This window comes from Manacus vitellinus, unplaced genomic scaffold (assembly GCF_001715985.3).
Source record: "Manacus vitellinus isolate BGI_N305 unplaced genomic scaffold, ASM171598v3 scaffold_66_pilon, whole genome shotgun sequence".
Taxonomy (NCBI): Eukaryota; Metazoa; Chordata; class Aves; order Passeriformes; family Pipridae; genus Manacus; species Manacus vitellinus.
This window is the reverse complement of record NW_021940729.1, coordinates 1646342-1667279: the sequence shown is the minus strand read 5'-3', so window position 1 is coordinate 1667279 and position 20938 is coordinate 1646342. Positions and strand designations below refer to the sequence as shown.

General features: G+C 44.7%; 1 protein-coding gene across 3 annotated transcripts; it reads right to left on the bottom strand.

Moving 5' to 3' along the window:
* Positions 1-12039: 12039 nt before the first annotated feature.
* KCNJ8 (potassium voltage-gated channel subfamily J member 8) lies at positions 12040-19704 on the bottom strand. Of its 3 annotated transcripts, none has more exons than XM_008930866.3 (3): positions 19282-19704; positions 18586-19034; positions 12040-14892 (listed from the first exon to the last, which is right to left on the bottom strand). In XM_008930866.3, exons 2-3 carry the CDS (start codon positions 18948-18950, stop codon positions 13992-13994), a joined length of 1266 nt encoding a protein of 421 aa, XP_008929114.2. In that variant the 5' UTR covers positions 18951-19034; positions 19282-19704; the 3' UTR covers positions 12040-13991. The 3 variants fall into 3 exon arrangements, with proteins under 3 accessions (XP_008929114.2, XP_017939161.1, XP_017939162.1); XM_018083672.2 differs by having other exon boundaries at positions 13992-14892; positions 19272-19704; XM_018083673.2 differs by having other exon boundaries at positions 13992-14892; positions 18586-19029.
* Between the last annotated feature and the right edge of the window lie 1234 nt (positions 19705-20938).

The window sequence follows — 20938 nt, the reverse complement described above, 5'->3', positions numbered from 1 at the left end:
AGATGCACAGTGAGCCTGCAACTGTGCAAACAACACCTACCTGTGTCCACTGCCTTTCACGAGCACAGCCTGCACAGATACACAAACCCTTGAATCACAGCTCCAGGCCAGCCAGGACGTGGTACTGTTTGCATTTGGTGTCAACAGAGGATCCATGGGCTTAGACCCACCTGAGGGTCTGACAGACTAGGCCCTCATAAATAAAAACTGCTTTTAGGATGGCTTTGTGTAGCTTTTTCTGGCTTTCCATCTTAACACAGGCTATAAATTCTGTGTTAAGAAGCTCCATGATGTAGGTTATGCAGCTGAAGCTGAGTCTCTGTCTGAGAGGGACAGGGATTTTTCCATACCTGCAGCAGAAAGTGGCACGAACTTCAGAAGTGCAGTTCTTGCCTGACCCTTTCCTGGCACCACTTGTGTGAATCCCATTGCCAAGGGCATGTTTGCCTGTGTGACAGACCAGCCATCTGCCCAGCCCTGGGCTGGTGCAAATCCAGAATAATTCTGGTGACTTCAGCAGAGTCGCTCAGGGGAGACACACGGAGTTGAGGTCAGGATCTGTTCTGTTTAATTAAATAAATAAAGGTTAAGTATCCTGCAAGATCCATTTTCCAGTGTCCTTAACCTTGTCTTTGCTGGCGACCTCCTTATTTATTTATTTACTTATTTTCCAACTGCGCTTTTCATGGCCATTGACATAAATTTTCCAGCTTATTAATACGGAACATCTGTGGTCCCTATGCAGTGTCCTCTATAGGTCATGGGAAAGCTTTATCTTACTAATGAGCTCCATTCCTCTATATATTCAAGCCCAATTGATGGGGCCAAGTGTGTTTATAAATAAATATTGTCTTGTAATGACCATTTCCATATGTCCCAGAGGAATAGAGATTTCGTCCTTTGGAGCTGGCCAGCTGCCTCCTTTGTAACAGTGAGAACAGTTTTCCCCTGTGTGGGGAACGTTTGATTTATGTGGAAATGAACTCCCCAAGGTGACGGGCCAGCGATGCTCAAGAATGCACTGCTCCCAACCACCCTTAAAAGTCAGGGAAGCTTCTTCACCCACCCACCCACCATTTTTCTCTTCATCAAACAAAATGATGGTTGTGTTTATTGAATGTGTCTATTTGTCCCTGTCCCCCCAGCAGGGACAAAAGCATGAGGAAGGCAAGTGAGTTTCATTGGGGTGTAGGACATTGTTAAGTTATGGAATGATACGTTTGCTGGGAAATTCAGAGCATGGATTGTAAAAATATCTGGTGAAGGACTGACTCTTTTTACTGATGAGTGTAACAAGAAATATGCTGCAATATGCCTTCCCTTCTGCAGGAGGCATGATCCAATAGTTCCTTATCACTGAAGGATGACATACTGTCCCAGTGGCTTATTTCTTAATACTCTTATACCAGAGAGAATATATTGCATTTCTCCCACGAGTCTTCATCTGCTCTGCATCCTCTTCCATCCAGGCAGTGGTGCAGAGGAGGTCAGAATCCAATTTTGAAAGGCTTTCAGAAGAAATCCATTGCAGTTTTTAGAAGATCAACATAAAGGACTAATATAGCATTTCTGTAATTCTTCACTGTTTAAATTGTTCCTTGAGCTAAATACACACATGCGTTTATGTAGGTAGATACACACAGAGTAAAGAATGTTTATTCTAATTTTCCACTCTTCCAAAGCTTTGTACTGTGTGGAAAGGAGTGAATGTCTGTAGATTTCTATGCTTTGGAGGTTTCTTGTAAAACCAGTCTGATAAACAGCCTCCAGGTTTGCCCAACAATGAGAATTGATTCCTATGGCTGTATTTTCATCCTATAGTCTGTCAGAAATAGTTTGGCTGTTTCATTTGCTGTGATAAACGTATTTCCAGCAAGATTTGGCATGAATCCAATGCAAGATGACATTAAGAGAAAGACTAATGTAAAATATCTCTGTCGCAACCTCTGTGATTCCATGATTTCAGAGAGAAACAAAAGTATGAAAAGTTTCCCAGTAGTGTCTTACCATGACATTGAAATCTGGGTTAAGTCTTTGGATTAAAAAAAAAAAACCTAACATCTGCAGTCATATTTCAGACCACAAATATTTAAGAATGCAGGAGCTCCAGGCTGACACTGAGCTGCCCACATAAGGACAAGAAATGGAGATGATGGTCAAAAGAAAAGAAAGGGTGTGCGTGTGTATGCGGGGGTAACCAAAACTTAAGACTAAACTGAGGAAAGAAAAGTAATTTTTCAGGACTTCACTCTATTATACAGAAAAAAAAAATAGTCAAAGAATTATCCTTCTCCTCAGCATATTGGGTTTAAGCTCTCAGTAAAGAAAGGCTATACCAAAATAAGACATCAGTTTTGGGTGTCTAGGTGCTTCTCCACTTTGGTGCCAAATCCAGTTCCAGCTGACGCACGAAGGGCCAGACAGAGCCTCCCTTTCCTGTACTCTGGGACATGTTCCATGGGAGAATTCAGTAGTAAACCAATTCCTGTTAATTATTTCAGCCTTATCATGTTTTCCAAGTTCTTGCATATAATATAGCAATGTGTGTTAGAAGGGGATGTGTGCACTGTGGTCTGGTTTTGCTACCCATGAGACTTGGCATTGCAGTCCTGGCTCTTCTGCTTAAAACGGCAGAGACAAATCCATACCACCAGGAAAATAACACAAAATACTCTTTGTGGGTATTTAATTTCAGGATTATGAACTAGAAAAAAAAAAAACCAAACCAAACAAAACAACTGCACGCCAAAGCAGCTGAATTGATCTGTCACAACTGGGATCTGCTCGGGTTTGTTTGTTATGTAAACTGCGGGACGGCCTCGCTTCTGACGGTGGGAAAAATCTCCTGAGAAGAAACGTGTCTTTCACTTCCTCTGGGAATGCTCAGTACCCTGGAGATTCTTCTTGCTTGACATTTTGTTTCTCAAGTGACTACTGGACCTTTGCTTGGAGGAGATAAGTAATTTTTCTTTCCCTGACTACAAGTAGTACATGTAATTATGTAATTGTAAGGCTTTTATGCTTAAGGCTAAATTGGTTTATGAGAAGGGATATACAGGGGTTTGTCCTCCCAGGGCTTTTCTGAGCAAGACTGATCTGGACTGGCTATATTTTGGTGGCAGGTAGCACGGCAAGCTCAGGAAATCCCAGCTCATTACTGGGCCACTGTCCATCCCTGCTCTCATACCTTGTCCCACAGGGAATCTGGGGGCCAGAGCCGACAGACTGTGCAAAACAGAGCATAAGGTGCCAGTGGTGATTTGTGCCTGCTGTAATTATGATGCATTTAGTACGTCATTGAACCAGCAACAAACTCTGCTCTGTTTATAAAATGAAAGAAGATATTTGTTCTATCTTCTGGAAATGCAGCATAGTTAATGTGAAGAATGGTTGTGAAATATGTTGGGGTTGCATCTGGAAAACCTGAAGTCCTCCACAGAACTCCAGGTTCAGATTATGTCAGAACAAACAGCAAAGTTTAACTAAACTGAACCTTTTTTTTCTACTTGACGGTGTTTTCAGATATGAGCTGCTTGCATTCACCACATTTGGAAGGTTCATAGGAAAGACAGGTCTAATAGTTGATCCAAACAGCCTATCTAAATTTATTTTCATCATACAGTTTTCACATCTGGCATTTCAAACAGCACCAGTCTACTCTGCAGTGTCTGGAGTTCTGTCTCTACACAAAAGAAGACAATTATTTCAAAACCGTGAGGTATAAAATAGGGAAACCCAAATCCTGCTCTCTTACTAGATTACTGGTGTATCTTTTTTTCATTATTCATTGAGATCCCATTGCTACATAACCTTCCTTTTTATTTTTATTAGAAACCTGTGAAACAGAAGTACCTTGCTGCCATATGGAAAGAAAGGGCAGCTAGAACCTTCCTGCCATTTCCTTTGCATTGAAATGCCTAAACAGAGATGCTGCTGGTCATAAGTTTAGGGTTAAGAAGATCCCTGGGATTGGAAGGCACACAACCACGCTGCTTGGGAAGGGCTGCTTCAGGATTAGGAAAACTCCCCTGCTAGACAGATTTGTGCTACTTTTCCTTTGGAGTGCTCCTGCCTGGACCCTTAAGCATATATTTAACTGCAGAGACTTCCTTGAGAATCCTCCTAATTTGGAGGGGGCTTAACACAAGTATACAGGAATTGCTGAACTGTTTAGGATTTCAGAGGTGCCTAAGGTGTTTCATGGAATTCACAGACTGGTTTGGGTTGGAAAAGACCTTAAAGACCATCTAGTTCCAACCCCCTGACATGGGCAGGGACTCCTTCCATTTGACCAGGTTGCTCAGATTCCCATACAGGCTGCCTATATGTGTGGATAACAGCATTCCTAGTGTTTTAATTATGTTGTATTTATTCATATTAGCAGACAGTACTCTATAATTCACACTGTATTAGGTACCTATGTCTTAGCAGGTCATTCCAAGCACAATAACTGGAATCCAGCACTTGCAGATCCTCCTTTCAGAAGTTTTTGATCTGAAATAAACCATGAAGACAGTTTATTTATTCTACCAAAAAGAACAGTTTACCTAGTAAGAAATGTTTTTAAAACTGAACAGCTGACATTCACTTCTGCTTTCCTTAAAAGCCAGGTGTCCCTTGCCTTCTTCAGTGCATTCCCAGGTAGTCTGGATCCATGGAGGAGCTGCCTTCTCCTCCCTTGGATGATGTGTTCCTACAAGCCTCCTGTCTCCAGTATCTCTGGTCTCCTCCTTGCCCTGTCATTGTCTCATTACAATACTCCCTGTGTGCTGAAGGTGGCTTGTCCTACCATTTTTCTCTTTTTTGCCCAGCAGCCCTTTGTTGAGCTGATTCACTGCAATGGCCCAGCCAACACTGTAGGAACTGTTCCAGCATTCACTACCCAGAGAGAATCCAGGTTGTCCATGCTCAGTCAGAGGATACAAGGGACCCATTCCTGCTCAGAGAGTGTGCAAGACCCTGACCTGCAACAATCAATCGTTTAGCAAGAGGAAAAGCAAAAGCTGTGGAAGGGAAGACAGAATCTGCTTCGCCTTTGACAGTCCTTTGAACTGTGCTCTGGCAGCTCTGAGCAAGCCTTCCCCAGGGGGAAATCAGGCACATGTGCTTCTGAGAGCAAGATCCAGGGCTGATCCTTGCTGCTGCTGGGAAGTGCACATGGCCATGGCATTTGACCCAGCTGGAAGAGAGCCCCTGCCTGATGTGAGAGGGCAGCACGTAGCTGTGTGGTCACTGCTGAATTCGTGGCTTAAATGCATGTCCCTCACGGTGTGTGCCTTAAAAAACCCAGACCTCTGAATGAAACCATTTGGTGAGCCCGCTGTGTCTTTCCTAATGAGCATTTCACCCCTTGGAAGGTACATTTTTTCCCTCTTCTCTGTATGTGCCATGACTGATGCTGTTGGGCAGATGGCTCTGTATGTATGTAAATTTTACTGAGCTGAAATGCCACAGCCTCTTGGTGATTTCATGTCCCAGCTTATTATGGACAAACTTTTCAAAGGATCTGTTTCTACTAAGAAAATCATTCCCTTTCCCCCCACATAAAAAAGTTCAGGAACAAAACATCAATAATTTTTCCATGTGTGTATTTGCACATGCACACTTGTACATGCCCACATTTTTCCACTGCAGTTTATTTCCCTTGTGTCATGCTCCAAATGACATCCCTGAAGTACCCATGTAAAATGCCTGGAAATCCTAATGGGGGAAGAAAGAGAAGTTTTACTTTGTAACCATCCTGACCCGTCTTCTGCCCAGATGGCACAGTGGCATGTGCCAGCCTTTCTCCACCCCTACACACATACATGTAATTCAAGTTGAAAACTTCAAAATTGGAAAATGATTATGTGAAACTCCCTGAGACATTTCACAGAAATCTAAACCAACACATTGCAAAGAGTTCCAAACAAAAATCGGTCTCCAAACCAGTGCTTCTCCTGTGACATCATGTCACATTAATAACTGCTAGGTTGACCTAATAAGGATGAAAATTCCCACTTCACAGCCTGTTCTCCCAGATTAAAAAAAGTATCTTCTGCTATGTTGGACCTTTCTTAATGTCTGCCACAACAGATGGGGCTGGTAGCTGGTTAGTTGAGGCCCTGGGTGGGAGAGAAGTCTATCACAGTGATGATCTTTTGCTCTTTAAAGCACGTGACGAGGTCTCTGAGACATAAGGATTCATGATATATACAGAATTTATGTGTGTTTGTGTGTGTGTGTGTGTGTGTGTGTGTGGCCGAAGCCTAAGCTATAAGTGGAATTTTTTAGCTGGAAACTCAAAGTAAAAATAACCTGGAGAATGCCTACTGTTGAATCTGGCAGTGCAAACACTTGACTCTTCATATAGATTTGTGTGTGTGTGTTTATATTTATATTTGTGTAAATACCAAGTTAAACAAAATTTTCTCCTTTGATTACATAATGTACCCAAGAAGAATTTAAATTTAAGGGGTTTACTAATGAATTAATGCTCCTGTGCTTGAAGTGCAATAGGAAAGAATGTATTCATATACACAGATGTATGATGTTGGAAAGCCATAAGGAGTTATCACCAGTTGCTTGCTGAGTGATTTGCAGTGAACCACAAACCCTGTGGAAGGGGTGGCTACCTGCTTAAAATGATATTTCTGTTTTGTGGACACCAATAGCAGCCTCTCAGCGAGTGAGTGTTCAGATATTGACATCTGAAATGAGAAAGAAAAGGGTTGACTAAGTTTAAATGTTTCCATGTGGAATTATTGTGCTTGTACACGTCTATGTATGGTTTCACTCCAAACATATCCATCAGTAAGGTTTCTGGCACCTTTACTTTGAAGACTGTTCTGCCTACCATTCAGTACACGGTCAAGAAACCTTTATTTTAACCATCTGAACTTCTAGTTTCTCTGGGTTTGGGCCTCTTCTGTAGTAATTGATATGACTGAAGTGCATTAGCCCTGGACACTCTGCAGCTCCCTGTGAAAGCGATGTACAGCATTGCCCTTCGCATTTTAAACACAGGATTTTCCATTACTTATAAACAGAAGAGGTTTTAAACTATTGTGAGGAAATATTTCAGGGGCTTGTGTATGATCTGGGTTGCACTGTTTCCAAGTTTAACTAAACAGGGGTGAAACATTTATTAGGACTGAGGCAAGGGAAAAAACTCCAAACACAGAAGATGGCCCATTTTGTCTGGGACCTTCATTGACAGAAGGGGCACCAGTGGCTCCACTGGATTTTTTTTTTTTTAAATCCCTGAAAAAGGACACAGGGGAAAACTTGGCCTCAGTCACACAGTCTACTACAAACCTTCACAGAAACATGATGGAATATCACAAGCAATTTTGTTGTAGTTGATCAAACTACAGACTCACTGACTGTTGCTTTTCATCTTTAACCAGAGTATCTGAATTGATATTTGAACAGATTACTGTCCCTTAAGGAAAACACCCATGACTGATAACATGACATACTTAATACCAATATAAACTCATGTTAAAGACACTCATGCCTTTAAAATTAGGTTAAATTTAATATTTCAAGAAGAACATTCAGACTTGTGTGCCATTTTACTTTTCATGTGAATGTATATACGGTACAAAGGAGAGCTTCAGTTCAGAAATTTTATTACTCTCTTAAATTAATACAAAATTTAAAGAATGCAGTGGGATTTTGTATATGGAAAAAATAGCTACATCACAAACAATTTAATCTGATCAGCCAGAAATAGTATCTGTTTATAATGTGATTTAAAACACTAGCTAAGGCTGAACAGGCAACATTTATTAGCATTTGATGTGTTTTTGAAAAGCTTTGAGATGAAAAGCTGACCACCCAAGGGGCTCACAATTGTCACTTGCCCTCACTCAAACTCAGCAGAGTTTCTTTCACTGGGTGTTGCAACCCTTCAGTTTTTCTCCATGTCCTGACCTTGACTGAATCCAAAAACCGTGACAGTCAGCAGGATCAGCTCCTTTTGGACAGACGGACCCAGATCACCCACAATCAAAGACCTAACATCAAAAAATATACCCTGAAGGATAACGAGGCTGGGCCATGGAAGGATGCAATTAATTTTCATGGCTATTGTGGTTACAAAAAAAAAAAAGGCACTTGAGGAAAGCAGTGATGTTCCCTGGATGAGGAAGACACTGAACCCCAAACCACAACAGCCCTTTGCAGTCACTCCAGTGCCAACCCTCACTTTAATGGTCTCTGCAGCAGACCTCAGACCATAAAACCAAGGAATATAATTTCCCTTTGGCTCACACAGAAACTGGCTTTCTCATCCTTGCTACAAAGCCAACATTTAACAACAGTAGAAAGCCAAGTAAACTCCTGTAATGATAAGATACCCTAATTTTAACAAATTATCCCCAGGGACGTTTGTCAATGCTGTTTGAAGAAGCCACAGTTAGCACTGAAATGCATTTGTCAAAATAAATCAACAATTTGGGGATGCCTAACTCTGCTGGGTTTTTTTCCCTCCTGTTTCTTTGTTTCCTCAGTGGGAGAATAATTTAAGACTCAGAGGAAGGCTTTCTCTTGACCAAAACTCATCAACTCTCCCTATCCATAAATTTGGAGGGCAGCAGGGACCATTAGATCATCCCATAACATCCTGCACAGCTATTCCTGCCTCGGGCCCAGAAAAGTGTGTTGGGATCAACACGTATCCTCCAGAAAATTCCAGCACGTTTGTGTGTAGGAGTAATGTCTCCAGATGGATCAACTCCCCTTTGGAGTAGGAAAAAAAGGGTGTTAAACTTTTGTTAAATGTGAAGAGAGTATCCATCATTCTTTTGTTTGCCCCTTTGAATTTTATTATCTACATGTTAAAATAATTAGTAAAAATAACTAAAAATATGGACAACATTTTCCTTGAATGCATGGTTTTTGTCTTTCTTACATTGTACTGTGTCCTGATGATCCCAGAATATTCCCTTCACTGTTGGCCAATAACTCAGCAGTGTTCTGAGAGTCCTCAGCCAGAAACCCACTGAATACTTAGTATTTTAAAATATTTCTTTTAATCCAAGCCCCTTGATGATGTGTCCTGACTGTGAGTGCCTCAATCTCTGTGGCTGTTTCTGTTGGACAGCACAGATCTTGTCTCTGCTGGCTAAATCTCTCTTCAATTTTCCAATAAGAGAATGTGGGAGCATATTTTATCTTCACTGTCCAGTTATCACATGAGAAATCTTCTTTTTTTAAGTTCAAAGAACCCTTAAGGGAAAAGTAGGAAACATAATTCAGGCAGATAGGGTTGAGAAGCATTATTAATATACTGGGGGTATTAGAAACTCATGTCTATCAGCTCAGATTAGTCTGGATGTGATGTAAACAGAAATATAGGGGGGAAAATAATGTAAGCATTTGGGATTGAAAAAGTTAACTCTCATCTGACTACACAAGCGACCCAAACCAGGAAATTTGGGCTAGAGAGATGGGAATTTGTAACCTCATTTTGGGTTCAAGAGTTTAGTATCAAGAGTTTAGTAGGGCAGGATTTATTGCTTGGTGATGCCTTCCAAACCACCACCAGTATTGTGAAAATATCAGGCTCCACAGAGAATATATTTTGTCAAAATAATGAAAGCTTTGTTCCTTTCATCACACAATATCTAATGGTTTTTTTCTCCAGTCAAAGTTCCTTTCTGGTCTTGGACTAACTACTTTTGCAGCTTGCAGCAACAAGCATTTGCTAGTGACAATCACTGGAGTGCTTGGAAACCGGCCTCACGAAACGTCCTCAATCTCCAGTTTGTGAAGGAGGAAAAGACATGGAGAATTAGCCATGGGGGGCTTTTTTCAGTCAGAAAGAATAGTTTGTCCATGCTGTTTTCCAGGTGGAAAAGCACAAGCGTGATTCCTGCCCTGAACTTTATGCAGATAAGGCACGTGGTTGGTGAAATACATTCAGGATGGCTGTGAGGCAAGTCAAGGCCTGGGCCCCTGAAATGACCCCATGGCCTAAAGTAACACTGGCTTTAGGGCAAAGGCCTATTGCATACAGGAGGTATTAACTAAATCTGAATGTACTTCTGGCTCTCTTGCTGCCTTGAGTATCCCAAAAAGCTTGGGTTGACCCTTCTGTGGATGGGGCCAAGCAGTTGAATTGGAGAGGGTAAACCGCTGTGGTGAAACGTGTGCCCACGAAGCAACAGTCCAGGGAGGGAATTGTTTGACAAGGCCACAGTGATGCCAGGGGTAATGCAGAGGTTTTTACTGGTTTAGTGGCTGTAGGGGTTGATAGCAGAGCAGGATGCACTGGAGGGTGCCCAAGAGAGGTGCTTTGAGCAGACAGGAGTGCCATAGTATCACAGGATAGTTGGGGTTGGAAGGGACCTTTAAAAGTCGTCTAGTCCAAACCCCCTGCAGTGAACAGGGATGTCTTCAGTGAGATCGGGTTGCTCAGAGCCTCATCCAGCCTGCCCTTGAGTGTTTCCAGGGATGGGGCATCCACCACCTCTCTGGGCAGCCTGTGCTAACAGGACACCAGTGCCTGTCTGAGGAGCTGTTGGGACCAGACAGGCTGTCCCAGGGCTCCCAAAACACATTCAGTTATTGCTAATTGGCTCATGATCCCACTGACATTAACTTTTAATGGTTAGGTGCCTATCCTGCTTGTATCTTCAGCAGCCCTTGGGCTTGAAGAGCAACCTGCTGCAGAGACCTGATGTCCCCACTCTCCTCAGGGTGCACCCTGTCGAGGCCCTGCTTCTGTCCTTGGCTCGCACGAAATGTTTCCAAAGAGAGCACAAGAAATCCTGAAGGTGACAGCCACAGAATGACCTGCCAACAAGGAAAGTTTCCTCCAAAGCCTATTACTCAGATGTTGGCTGCAACCCTGGAGCATTAATCTTGATATCCCCTGTAAGCACTGTCTGTGTTTGTTTGCTCTCTGCATCCCCAACACGTTAACTCTGAATCTTCTGGGCGTCCAAAAAGAGGACAAAGGGTCTCACTGCCATTTTTTCTGTCTGAAACACAGAAGTTCTTTAAGTGAAAACTAGAAAGAAAAAATAAAGTGCAGTCCCAGACATTACACCTGTCCTGGAAGGACTTTACAATTACTTTTCTATGCTTAGAAAATAGTTTTACTCTTCAGTGACATCTCCCTGGTAGGCTGTTCAAAGAGCCAAAGCATATTAAATACACAGAATAAGCAATGTCAAGTAATGCAGTTCCAGTTACACCACGTTGCAGGGGGATGGGAACAGTAGGGACACAAATAAGTGTGAAGGGATCATGCTTATATTATATGTTATTGCTTCTACTTTCCTAAATTATTATCAGTGAGAGAGACAGAAGGTTAAATGTCAGTATGAACTGTGAGTAGTATTTGTTTGAAATCTCAACTGTCATTCTTAACTTGGCAGTTTATATTAAACACAGAAAACTTCAAATTTAAAATAAAGCCCCTTTCTGATAAAGTTGCCAGGGAGAATAAATAATTAAACATACTGAGCTGAGGTACTGCCAGCTCATCCCCTCTCAGCAGGCACAATATTGCAAAGCTGTGTCTGAAACGTGTCCTTTTGGTGAGGAATGCAACTCTCAGGCCCAAAACCTCTTCCCTACTCCACAGCTGGCTGCTTATACCACTGGCCTCTTCCAGGTCTGCAAAACTTGCTCAAGAAAGGGGCTTTGCAATAAAGGATTTGCTGCACAGAGCAGGAGTACAGCACATGTGAACATGACACTCATGACAGAAGGGTCTGCCTTGTGTATCTGTTCAACATCCTGGCACCAGACCGGGGTGTCTTAGTGTTGTCTCAAAACACCAATATCCCTATAGCAGTCTGACAAGAAACAGCACGTTAGGTGAAAATGAAATAAAGAATGTACTTAGGGGCAAAATGAGAAAATGGTTGTGGGTAAAAAAAACCTCATCTGAAATATCGACAGAATATTGAGATAATATAAAATTATTACTCATAAGGACTGTGGAAAAGGTTGGGATTTAAGGACTAAGAGTAGAGGAGAATGAATGGAGAATACAAAGGAAAAGAGGAAAGAAATAGGGAAAAATCAGAGACGGAAGAAATCATAATTGTCACTTTTTTATTATTATTTTGTAGAAAATCTGCTTTTGTACACCATCTGACTTAACCATGTATCAAACAGACAACCTCAAAGAAATTCACAGCCCTGGAAATGGAGGCCAGAGACAAATTGTATATGCTTTGCTCTGACTCTTGGAAGCTGCAGATGTTCATTGTTTGGACACAAAACAGACAGATTAATATCTCCAGATGTTCACCATCCATTCTTCCAGGACATTAGTGGGCAGGCCGGGGAATGGATGCTTTTAGCAGAAACTTCAGTTTCCGCTACTGCTTCAGACAGAAGTAATTTGTCAGAGTTGATGTTCTGGAGAGCACCTGCTCCAAAAGCAGGGAGTCTACACTACAGATCAATGCCCCTCCCTGCCTCCACCCAACGCTAATGGAAGCCTAAAAACCGTCCATGCAACTGTTGATGAAACGACTTCCAAAGAGAATGAGAATCCAGCATTGCTTCTGACTATTTTACCCAACAGGAATAAGCAAATATTTAAAATTGCAGAAGTATTCAAATGGTTGAGTGGCTCAGAGAGTCAGTACAAGGACAGAACTTCTCTTGAGCCACAGACATAACACTATTTTTTAAAGAAATTTGAATGTGAATTTGTCCATAATTATGCTTCTTATTCACAAAGGAAAAAAAGTAGGTATCAATTTAGCATTACCAAATGTGATACAATTAATTGTCATACGTTTATGTATTCTTGTAGAAAAACGTGTGATGACACTTTTGGGATGGCTCTAGGTAACAAATGTCCATTTTAATTTGAAGAGAAAAGCTGTTTACCACCAATTCTCAATGCCAGGTTATATAAAAACACAAGTGAGATACTGTTGAAAAAAAAAAAAGTAATTCAGCAGCAGCAGCACCCAAGTCCCCCTGAAAATTATTCGGATAGTTTTGCAAATACTTTCTCTAATATTATTGGCATGGTTCCCTCACATTCCCATTCATGAATTCCCACTGGCAAAATGCAACCTTCTGCTGGAGCAAACAGACTTAATCCTATGAAAAATACTGTAAGTGAAGGATGTCCATGTGTTGTCTTCCATGTATGAATCTATAAGAGGAAACAAAACAGGATTTGGTCTTCCACTCACACGAAGAGGATGTTAGAGAGGCATTCGATTTTTCCAGCTTGAATCATTTCAGTGAAACAGATGCTCAGGTAGCAGCCAGGAGGACTGGAGTTTCTCAGCTTGGGCTACAGCTACACTAAGATGTGTGTTGTCCTTCAGCTGAGTATCTCTTTGCTGTTCCACTGGTTTTCCTGCCACTGCTGCCCGGAGTGGCACCAGTTTTCCTGTGGGAAGGACAGGTCACTTCACCTGACCTGAATGGGCTCTCAAAATGCCCTTGCCACAAACCAAGGAAAAGAAAAAGCCTGGAAAATGAAGGTAAAACAGTGGCTCTCCTCCAGTGAAATCATTGAGGGATTTAGCTACTCCTTTTAAGGAATTCACACCCAAAAAAGTTCAACATCCAAATAATCTTGCACAAAATCCGTGGGAGCTGTTGTATGCAGAAGTTTGGTAAAAGAACTCACTTCTGCCTGCAGTTGGGTAACCCACTTACACAGGAAAACACCACACCTTGTGACACCCAGCAGAAGACAAGAAAGAGACCCCCGTTAGGAAAAATACGATTAAAACAATTAGCGTGCCATTAAAACAAGTATAAATACACATTATATTACATGGGTGAACTGTGCTTTCTTTAGTGTACGTGCCATTTTTTATTAATTCATACACTAAGTGCTAAAGTGTTTTCTTATGCCATTAGGTGGTGCTTTCAGTAAGTAATGGATTAAATAGTTCTTGCACGGTTCTCTTTTGCATCATGTTCTCGTTTTCTGAAGTAAAAGGAAATTTAAGCAAAACCCCCACAGGTGTCTCCTCCTTCCAAAGCCCAGCGGCCTCACACAAAACTGTGCCTCACGTTTCCGAGGCACTCTGGCTGCCCTCGGGCGTGATGAACTGCACTTTGGGCACGATGAGGGAGGAGTTGGTTCTCCGCATGGAGTTGCTCCTCCGGATGGAGTTGTTCCTCCTCATGGAGTTGCGCTTCCGCAGGGAGTTTTGGTGGGACAGCTCGCTCTTCTGCAGGGTCTGGATGAGGATGGAGGGCTTCTCGTCGAGCTCCCGAGCGCTGCAACGCGGTGCCGCCACCTTGACGGTGTTGCCGAACTTGGAGTAGTCGACTGCGTATACACCTTCCTCCTCGGTGACGATGGGCACGAAGCGGTGGCCCCACAGGATCTCCTCGGCCACATAAGAGGTTCTGGCCTGCGTCGTGATGCCCGTTGTTTCCACGACTCCTTCAAGTATCACGATGAGCTCCAGGTCCTGGAGCGCCAGGTCGGCGGCGGAGATGTCGTAGAGAGGGCTCCGCTTGTCTATGACGTGACAAATGATCAGTGGCGCCACGAGGAAAATGTTGTTGCTTTCGATGGGGTTGTCCACGGGGATGTCTACCTGGTGAATGGGTATAACTTCACCTTCGGGGGTCGTGGTCTTCCTCACGACCTGGATTCTCACCGAGGCGCTGATGATCATGCTCTTCCTGAGGTCTCCCACTCGGAACATGAAGCAGAGTTTGCCGTTGCGAACCGCGATCACGGCCTGCCGGCTGAAAATCAAGGTCTCGGCCCGCCTGTGGGCTTGCGCTGTTTTCATGAATATGCAGCCCAGCATGACAGCGTTGATGATCAGACCCACAATGTTCTGCAGGATCAGCACCGTGATGGCCAAGGGACATTCCTCTGTCATCATCCTGCCCCCAAAACCAATGGTCACCTGGACTTCAATGGAGAAGAGGAAAGCGGAGGTGAAAGACCTGTAGGGGAAGATTGCAGCAAGTTAACTCCCAGGACACGGGAACACAAACTGGGAAACTGTTCACTTGTACTTTGTAGAAACAAATTTAAGGACCTATTTGTACAGTTCTGGCATACTTAAGCCTTCTGTTAACACGACCACTGTGTGCTTGCTGACTCTGTTTTTGTGTGCTGGGTGTAGTATCTGATGGTGGCAGGGAAACATCAGAGCCTGAGCCCCTAAAAGACCGTCTGTAACACGAGGTGACCCTGAGCAGCTCATGGGAGTCTCTGCTCAGGAGCACATCCTGCCCACTGTGTCAGTCAACAGCTCTGTAACACCTGGGCTTTCCACCTTCCCCATCCCGTGAAGCTCTTGGTGGAGAGAGGCAATTTTGGCAACAGTGAGCAACCAGCTGGCACACTGAGATCCTTCCACCAGCCTGTGCAGGGAAAGGAAACGGGGAAAACTGTGGCCTTTCATTCATGCTACCTGAATCATGACCCAGAACTTCCTGGAGGGAAAGGGAACACTCCCAGATTTGTGACACTTCCCAAAACCCTGCTTGCCTTGTGACTGAACCTGCAGGATCAGGCTGCAGAGAGAGGCCAGTGGCCTCCGTGGTGCCCCCTGCACATCCTGTGACCCAGGGCTTGGGTTTAGCTCACTGCCATGGCAAGACCAGCCAGAAGGAAAATTTCAGCACACAGAAGTGGGTTGTAGAAGTGTGGGTTAAGTTAAATTCCCTAATATTCTATGGTGCTGGACATCAGAAAACCCTGCCCACAAACTTCCCAAAATACATTATTTATAGTAGCCCACAATGTCATATCCCCTGTATATATCAGGGTCTTTAATTTCCTTTTACAGTCAAAGACATCCTCCAGCAAAGTCTCGTGTGTCTAAAATCACTACCTCGGGGTTTATCTGGTAAACTCGCAGCACGCTGGGTCTCATGTGAACTAATATCATAGTCACCTTTTTAACACAGTACTATCCACCAAATTTGGAGCATCACCATGCTCAACATGGCTTCACCTATGGAAATTATGTCCTGCCCATGAAGATGGGTCTAAATAATTCATTGGGTTTGGTTTACTTTTCAATTAATCTGATTTTAAATATTTTTTTCTTTTTTTTTTCCTAGTTGTATTTTCACTGGGGTCATGAAGAGACATTAAAATAGCATGGGCCATATCAGGGATAATTTTCTTTAGAATGAGAAAGTCCATCTTTCAGAAAACCAGCCAGTCTCTGCAGAGATATCTTTGAAAGAACTCTTTACCTGTTCTATTTTTTTAATTTTTAGCCTATCCCTTTGTGGGTTTATTTTTGCAATCCACTCATAACAAATTTGGTACGAAGGAGTTAATTAATATAAATCCATGGAATGATTACTTATGCTCATGAATATTCATTTATATGCAGAATGAAGCTTCTGGATTAAACTTAATTCAGCTTAATTCAACTTAGAGCTCTGCAGAGTAAATACCCTGATTTTCCTTAACAATACTCCTTCTTTTAAAAAGAAAAACAAAGTAAAGGAAATCCACTTTTAACAGTGGAAGTAACTGAAACAGCAAGTTTGTAAAGCATTTTGACCATGTGAAAAGGGAGCTAGAAACTCCAAATCACACTATTCCCAGGTCCTTTCCCTCAGAGTTGTGTAGCAGTTTTCCTTTTTGGATAATGTTCACTTCCTGTGGCAGAGCTGCGAGACTTAGAAACTTCTGCAGTACTTTGAAAAATTAAAGTGCTGTGCAAGTTCTGGGCACTGGTTAAAACTTCAAAAGCCAGATTTCCCGTAAATCTGTAATGGCACCAACCCAAGAAAGCCCTCCTGAAATATCTGTGGGCCTAAACCTCAGGGAAGTAGGTTAAAAATTGTTTACCATTATTCTGGCATATAATGTTAAATGCAATATTAAAGATATTTTGCACCCAACAACTCGCCATCCTTAAAAATGGCAGCAATCACAGTGTTACTACCCAGCTTTGACCAAAGTGGTAGCCAGATTTAACAAGGGCAAGTATTTCACTACGAAGGGAGAAGATTTTCCATGGCTTGCACACGGACACTCCAGCAGCTGCTGGCTGAGCCACCCCAGGGACTGGCAGAAGGGACGGATGTGTGTTCTTCGGCACGGGCTAAACCGGAAAGTTACACCCATTCATTCGCTCTGCTTTTCCGCACCCCTCCTGGCTGTCCCGGCAGGACACATCCTGGAAAAGCTGCCCAGGTGGCGCTGCAGCAGCCGGGGCTCCAGGGAGGGGATGAGGGGCAGAGTCCTGGCTGTGGAGGGGCCCGGTCCCAGGGCACGAAGCCCTTGGCATCCGGCTCAGGCTCTGCAGGGTGACCCAGTAGCCACCCCATGGGGTGGGCCATGCTGAGGGGGCTGCCAACCACACAGAGGGATGTCCCTTCAGCTGACCCTGAAGAGCTGGAGGGTTGTAGCTGCTCGCTAATTCTGGCTGGACCAATCCCAGAAATCCCAGAAATGCCGGGGGTAAGACTCCTGCGGGCACAAGCTAGGTCATGACATCTCATTTCAGAGGAGACTGCTTGTGGCCACACATTGGAAAAGAAATAAGGCAGCAACCCCTGCTCCAATCCCCCCAAACTTATTGAAGGTTAGCTCAGAAAAATCCCCATTCCCTATAGCTTTGAAAATCCCCCATGTAGCAAAAAATTGTCAGAACAAAGGGGAATTAAATCTCTGCTCCCTCATGAGCCAGATACAATGTCCCTTCAAACTTGGTGGGGTGTCTCAAAACTATGGAGGAGAAAGGAGAAAAGAGAAGTGGATTCTCTGATGTCTCAGAGGACCCTGCAGCTCCCCGGACCCTCATAGCACTGCAATGTGTAAGGGCAGCTGACCTGGGGCAGTCTGGTGGTACCAAACCAGGATTTTTCTCCCTAAAAGAACAGATTTAACAGATGCAGAAGCGATCTTATTGCTTACCCCACCTCTAATTAACAAACAGTCTTCTCTTCTGTGTATGAATGTGCCAGTTTATCAGTGCCTTGACAACTGTCATGGGTTTGGGGGTGGAAGGTAAAATACCCTAGCAGGTGACATTTAATCTAGTCATCCCTTAAGCTTTCACTGTCTGACACATCATGTTCACTGCAGAAACTGCTCCTTTGTCAAACCTGCGGCTTCACCAAGGTATTTTGAAGCACTCCATATTTAACTGTCCCATGAGAGTCATCTTGAAAGACATCCAGTTTCGTCCTAAGTGACACTCTTCCTGCTAGCCCTGCCTGGCACCTGTGGCTGGTGCCCTGCCTGGCACCCAGAGGTGGTGTCCTGCCTCTCGGGCACCACTCCGGAGTGACCACCAGGCTGGAGATGCTCCCGCTGCCGTAGACAACGTTACAATACATATAACACATACCCACTCTTGCAGCAGGCTCTTATCTCGACAGGCAAGGTATGTTACCCACAGAGTGTGGAGACACATGAAAAGCAGCAGGTCTCCCTCTCTCTCAGATCCTGTAAGGAATCAAAGAAATCTACAGTACAGTATTTTCCAAGCCCGGCAGGCTTGCTGAATATACGCAATCTAGAGGAAAACACTGCACTTTTCAACTGTCTCAACCAAACACAACGTTTTGTTCGTGTAAACCAAAAGCTGCATTTTAGGCAACTCCAGGACAGCAGGCAGCTCTGCTCCCCTCCCTTCCTTCACCCCACCGACCGCACTTTACCTGACACACGTCACGCACGGCGTCCACTTGGTGCTGTTGGCGGCGTTTTCTGTGCTCGGGTCCATGTCGCCGTGGGCGAAAGCCACCAGCCACCACATCATGGCAAAGAGCAGCCAGCTGCACAGGAAGGACATGGTGAAGATGACCAGCGTGTGACGCCACTTCAGGTCCACCAAGGTGGTGAAAATGTCCTGCAGGAATCGCCCCTGCTCGCGGATGTTCTTGTGCGCCAGGTTGCAGGCGCCGTTCTTGGCGATGAAGCGGGCTTTGCGCGGCCGGTCCCGGATGCGCGGCTTGCGCAGGTTCTCGGCAGCGATCCGTGCCAGCACATACTCTTCGGGGATGATACTCTTCCGAGCCAACATCTTCCTGCCACCATAGTCCACTCACAGCGAGATGAGAAGTGGGGGGTGGTCCCTCTAGAGCGTCTCCGGAGGGCTCGCTCTACCCTGCAAAGAGAGAGAATCTGGTCAAATTTGCCACTACGAGCAAGAAGACCCGGCTGGGTGACCCCTACCAAAACCCATTACATTAAATGCTAATTCTACAGTGCCCTCCCTCTTTCAGACCATCATCTTTATAGGAGTAGTTGGTATCAGCTCGTAAGAGAAAGGAAAGATGCCATTTGGACGCTCCTTGCAGGAAGGGAGGCTGCACAACAGCCTCACAAACGCGGTGTAAAGTACCGTGACGTACAACAGGTCGGTTCCTCGGGCTGTTTCTCCAGGAGGCAGCAGCGCCCAGGTGGGTACCAGAACACGAATCACTAAGTTACTCGCATCCTTGAGAACCCGAAGAATCGGACGTCTCCTGTCTGAGCGGGGGCTAGTCTGTGGAGAGAGCGTGGAGACTCATTCCTTAGGCTACAGCCCGCAGCGCGCCCAGCACCCCGCCGAGAGCCCCTGCCCCGTCCCCCCGAGCATCACAAGAAGACCGAGCCGGAGGTGCGGGAAGCAGGGAACGGCCCTCCACGGAGCAGGCGGTCGCGCTTGCCCTCTCAGCTCTCCTTCCCTTCCGGGATTAGGCGGGGAAGCCCTCCCTTTATTCCCAAACTTTGTCCCCAGACGGGGTGACAGCACAAACCCACGGAAAAGCCCGGCTCCCCGGCGGGCTGGCCCGTCCCCCCGGGGGAGGGCAGGGGCTGCCTGACCCGCACCGCCCGCAGGCCCGCAGCCCGCTCTCCCGCCGGCGGGCGACGCAGGCAGGGCGGGCGGGGAGCGCTCCCTGCGCCGCGCGGTGCCGCGGGGGATGCGCCGCTCGGAGAGCTTCAGGTTGGGACCAGCCCACTGAGCAGAGGACCGAGGTGCTCACGCCGGTCGTGGGTGTAAAAAAAAAAAAGCCAGCGAAGCCAGCCCCTGCTGCACTCCTGGTTGCTGCCCCTGGCACACCGAGAGTTGTGCCGTCCTGACTCTATCTCCCCTCGAATCTGGCTGGGACGACTCGCAAGCAGAAAGTGAAGCTGTGCTCGGGAAACCAAAGCCAGAGTCTTGTGACCTTCGCTGCCTTTGACAAACTTAATTACCTGTCTCTGCAAGAAAAGGAAAAAAGACGTCCCTTTTCATGGGTCACAGCTATTGTTGGGCAGAGTCAGGCTCCTCACACTGTTCAGCTGGACAGCCAGCACTGGTTTTTGTGTTTGGGATGGGTATAGGAGAAATTATGCACACAAAAAAAAAACAAACCAGCGAAATCACTAAAGTTTTTTTCTTTCCCACTGGTTGAGGTTTACAGCTTTGGCTCTCATGTTTAATGGAAACTTGCATTCTTGGAAGTGGCAGGGGTTTATGTTTTTTTTTTTCCCCTGAAGTCTTAGAGTTTGTAATAGGAAGAATAAACAGTACGTCAATTTTATGAAAAGATCTAAATTTAGATTTTAATGAAGCAAAGTGCAGAGATTTCACCCTGTCATATTGACTCCCCCATGTCCATGGAATGCGTGTGTGCTTGTGGACAGTAGGGAAGCTTCCAAACTTTTCTGTGTATCACTCAAGCAAATTACCTGTATGGTATAAACTTTATAGAGAACAAATCACTTCACTCCTCTCTTTAAACTAGAGAAGAAAAGGTTTGACAGGCCTGCTGCCATCAGGAAGGTTTTAAGTGTATTCAGGCTTGGAAAAACTGAGAAGGCACATTTGACAGGCAGTGTAATCCTCAGCTTGAAGATATCCACCCTGCTGAACACGTGCACGTGCTCAGCTTTAAATAGATGAGTGGTTCCTGGAAACTTCTCTAGCACTGTCCTTTGCCAGTACCACATACCCAGCACCCAAAAGAGAGACACACACAAAGCCCCAGGCATATTAGGCAATTAGCTAAATATTGGTGTGTGAAATTAACTTTAGGCAAATGA

Coding starts and splice junctions, on each gene's coding strand:
- KCNJ8 (XM_008930866.3), bottom strand. CDS start 18,950: ATGTTGGCTCGGAAGAGTATCATCCCCGAAGAGTATGTGCTGGCACGG. Junction 14,893..18,585: donor CCGTGCGTGACGTGTGTCAG/GTAAAGTGCGGT, acceptor CTTCCCCTACAG/GTCTTTCACCTCCGCTTTCC.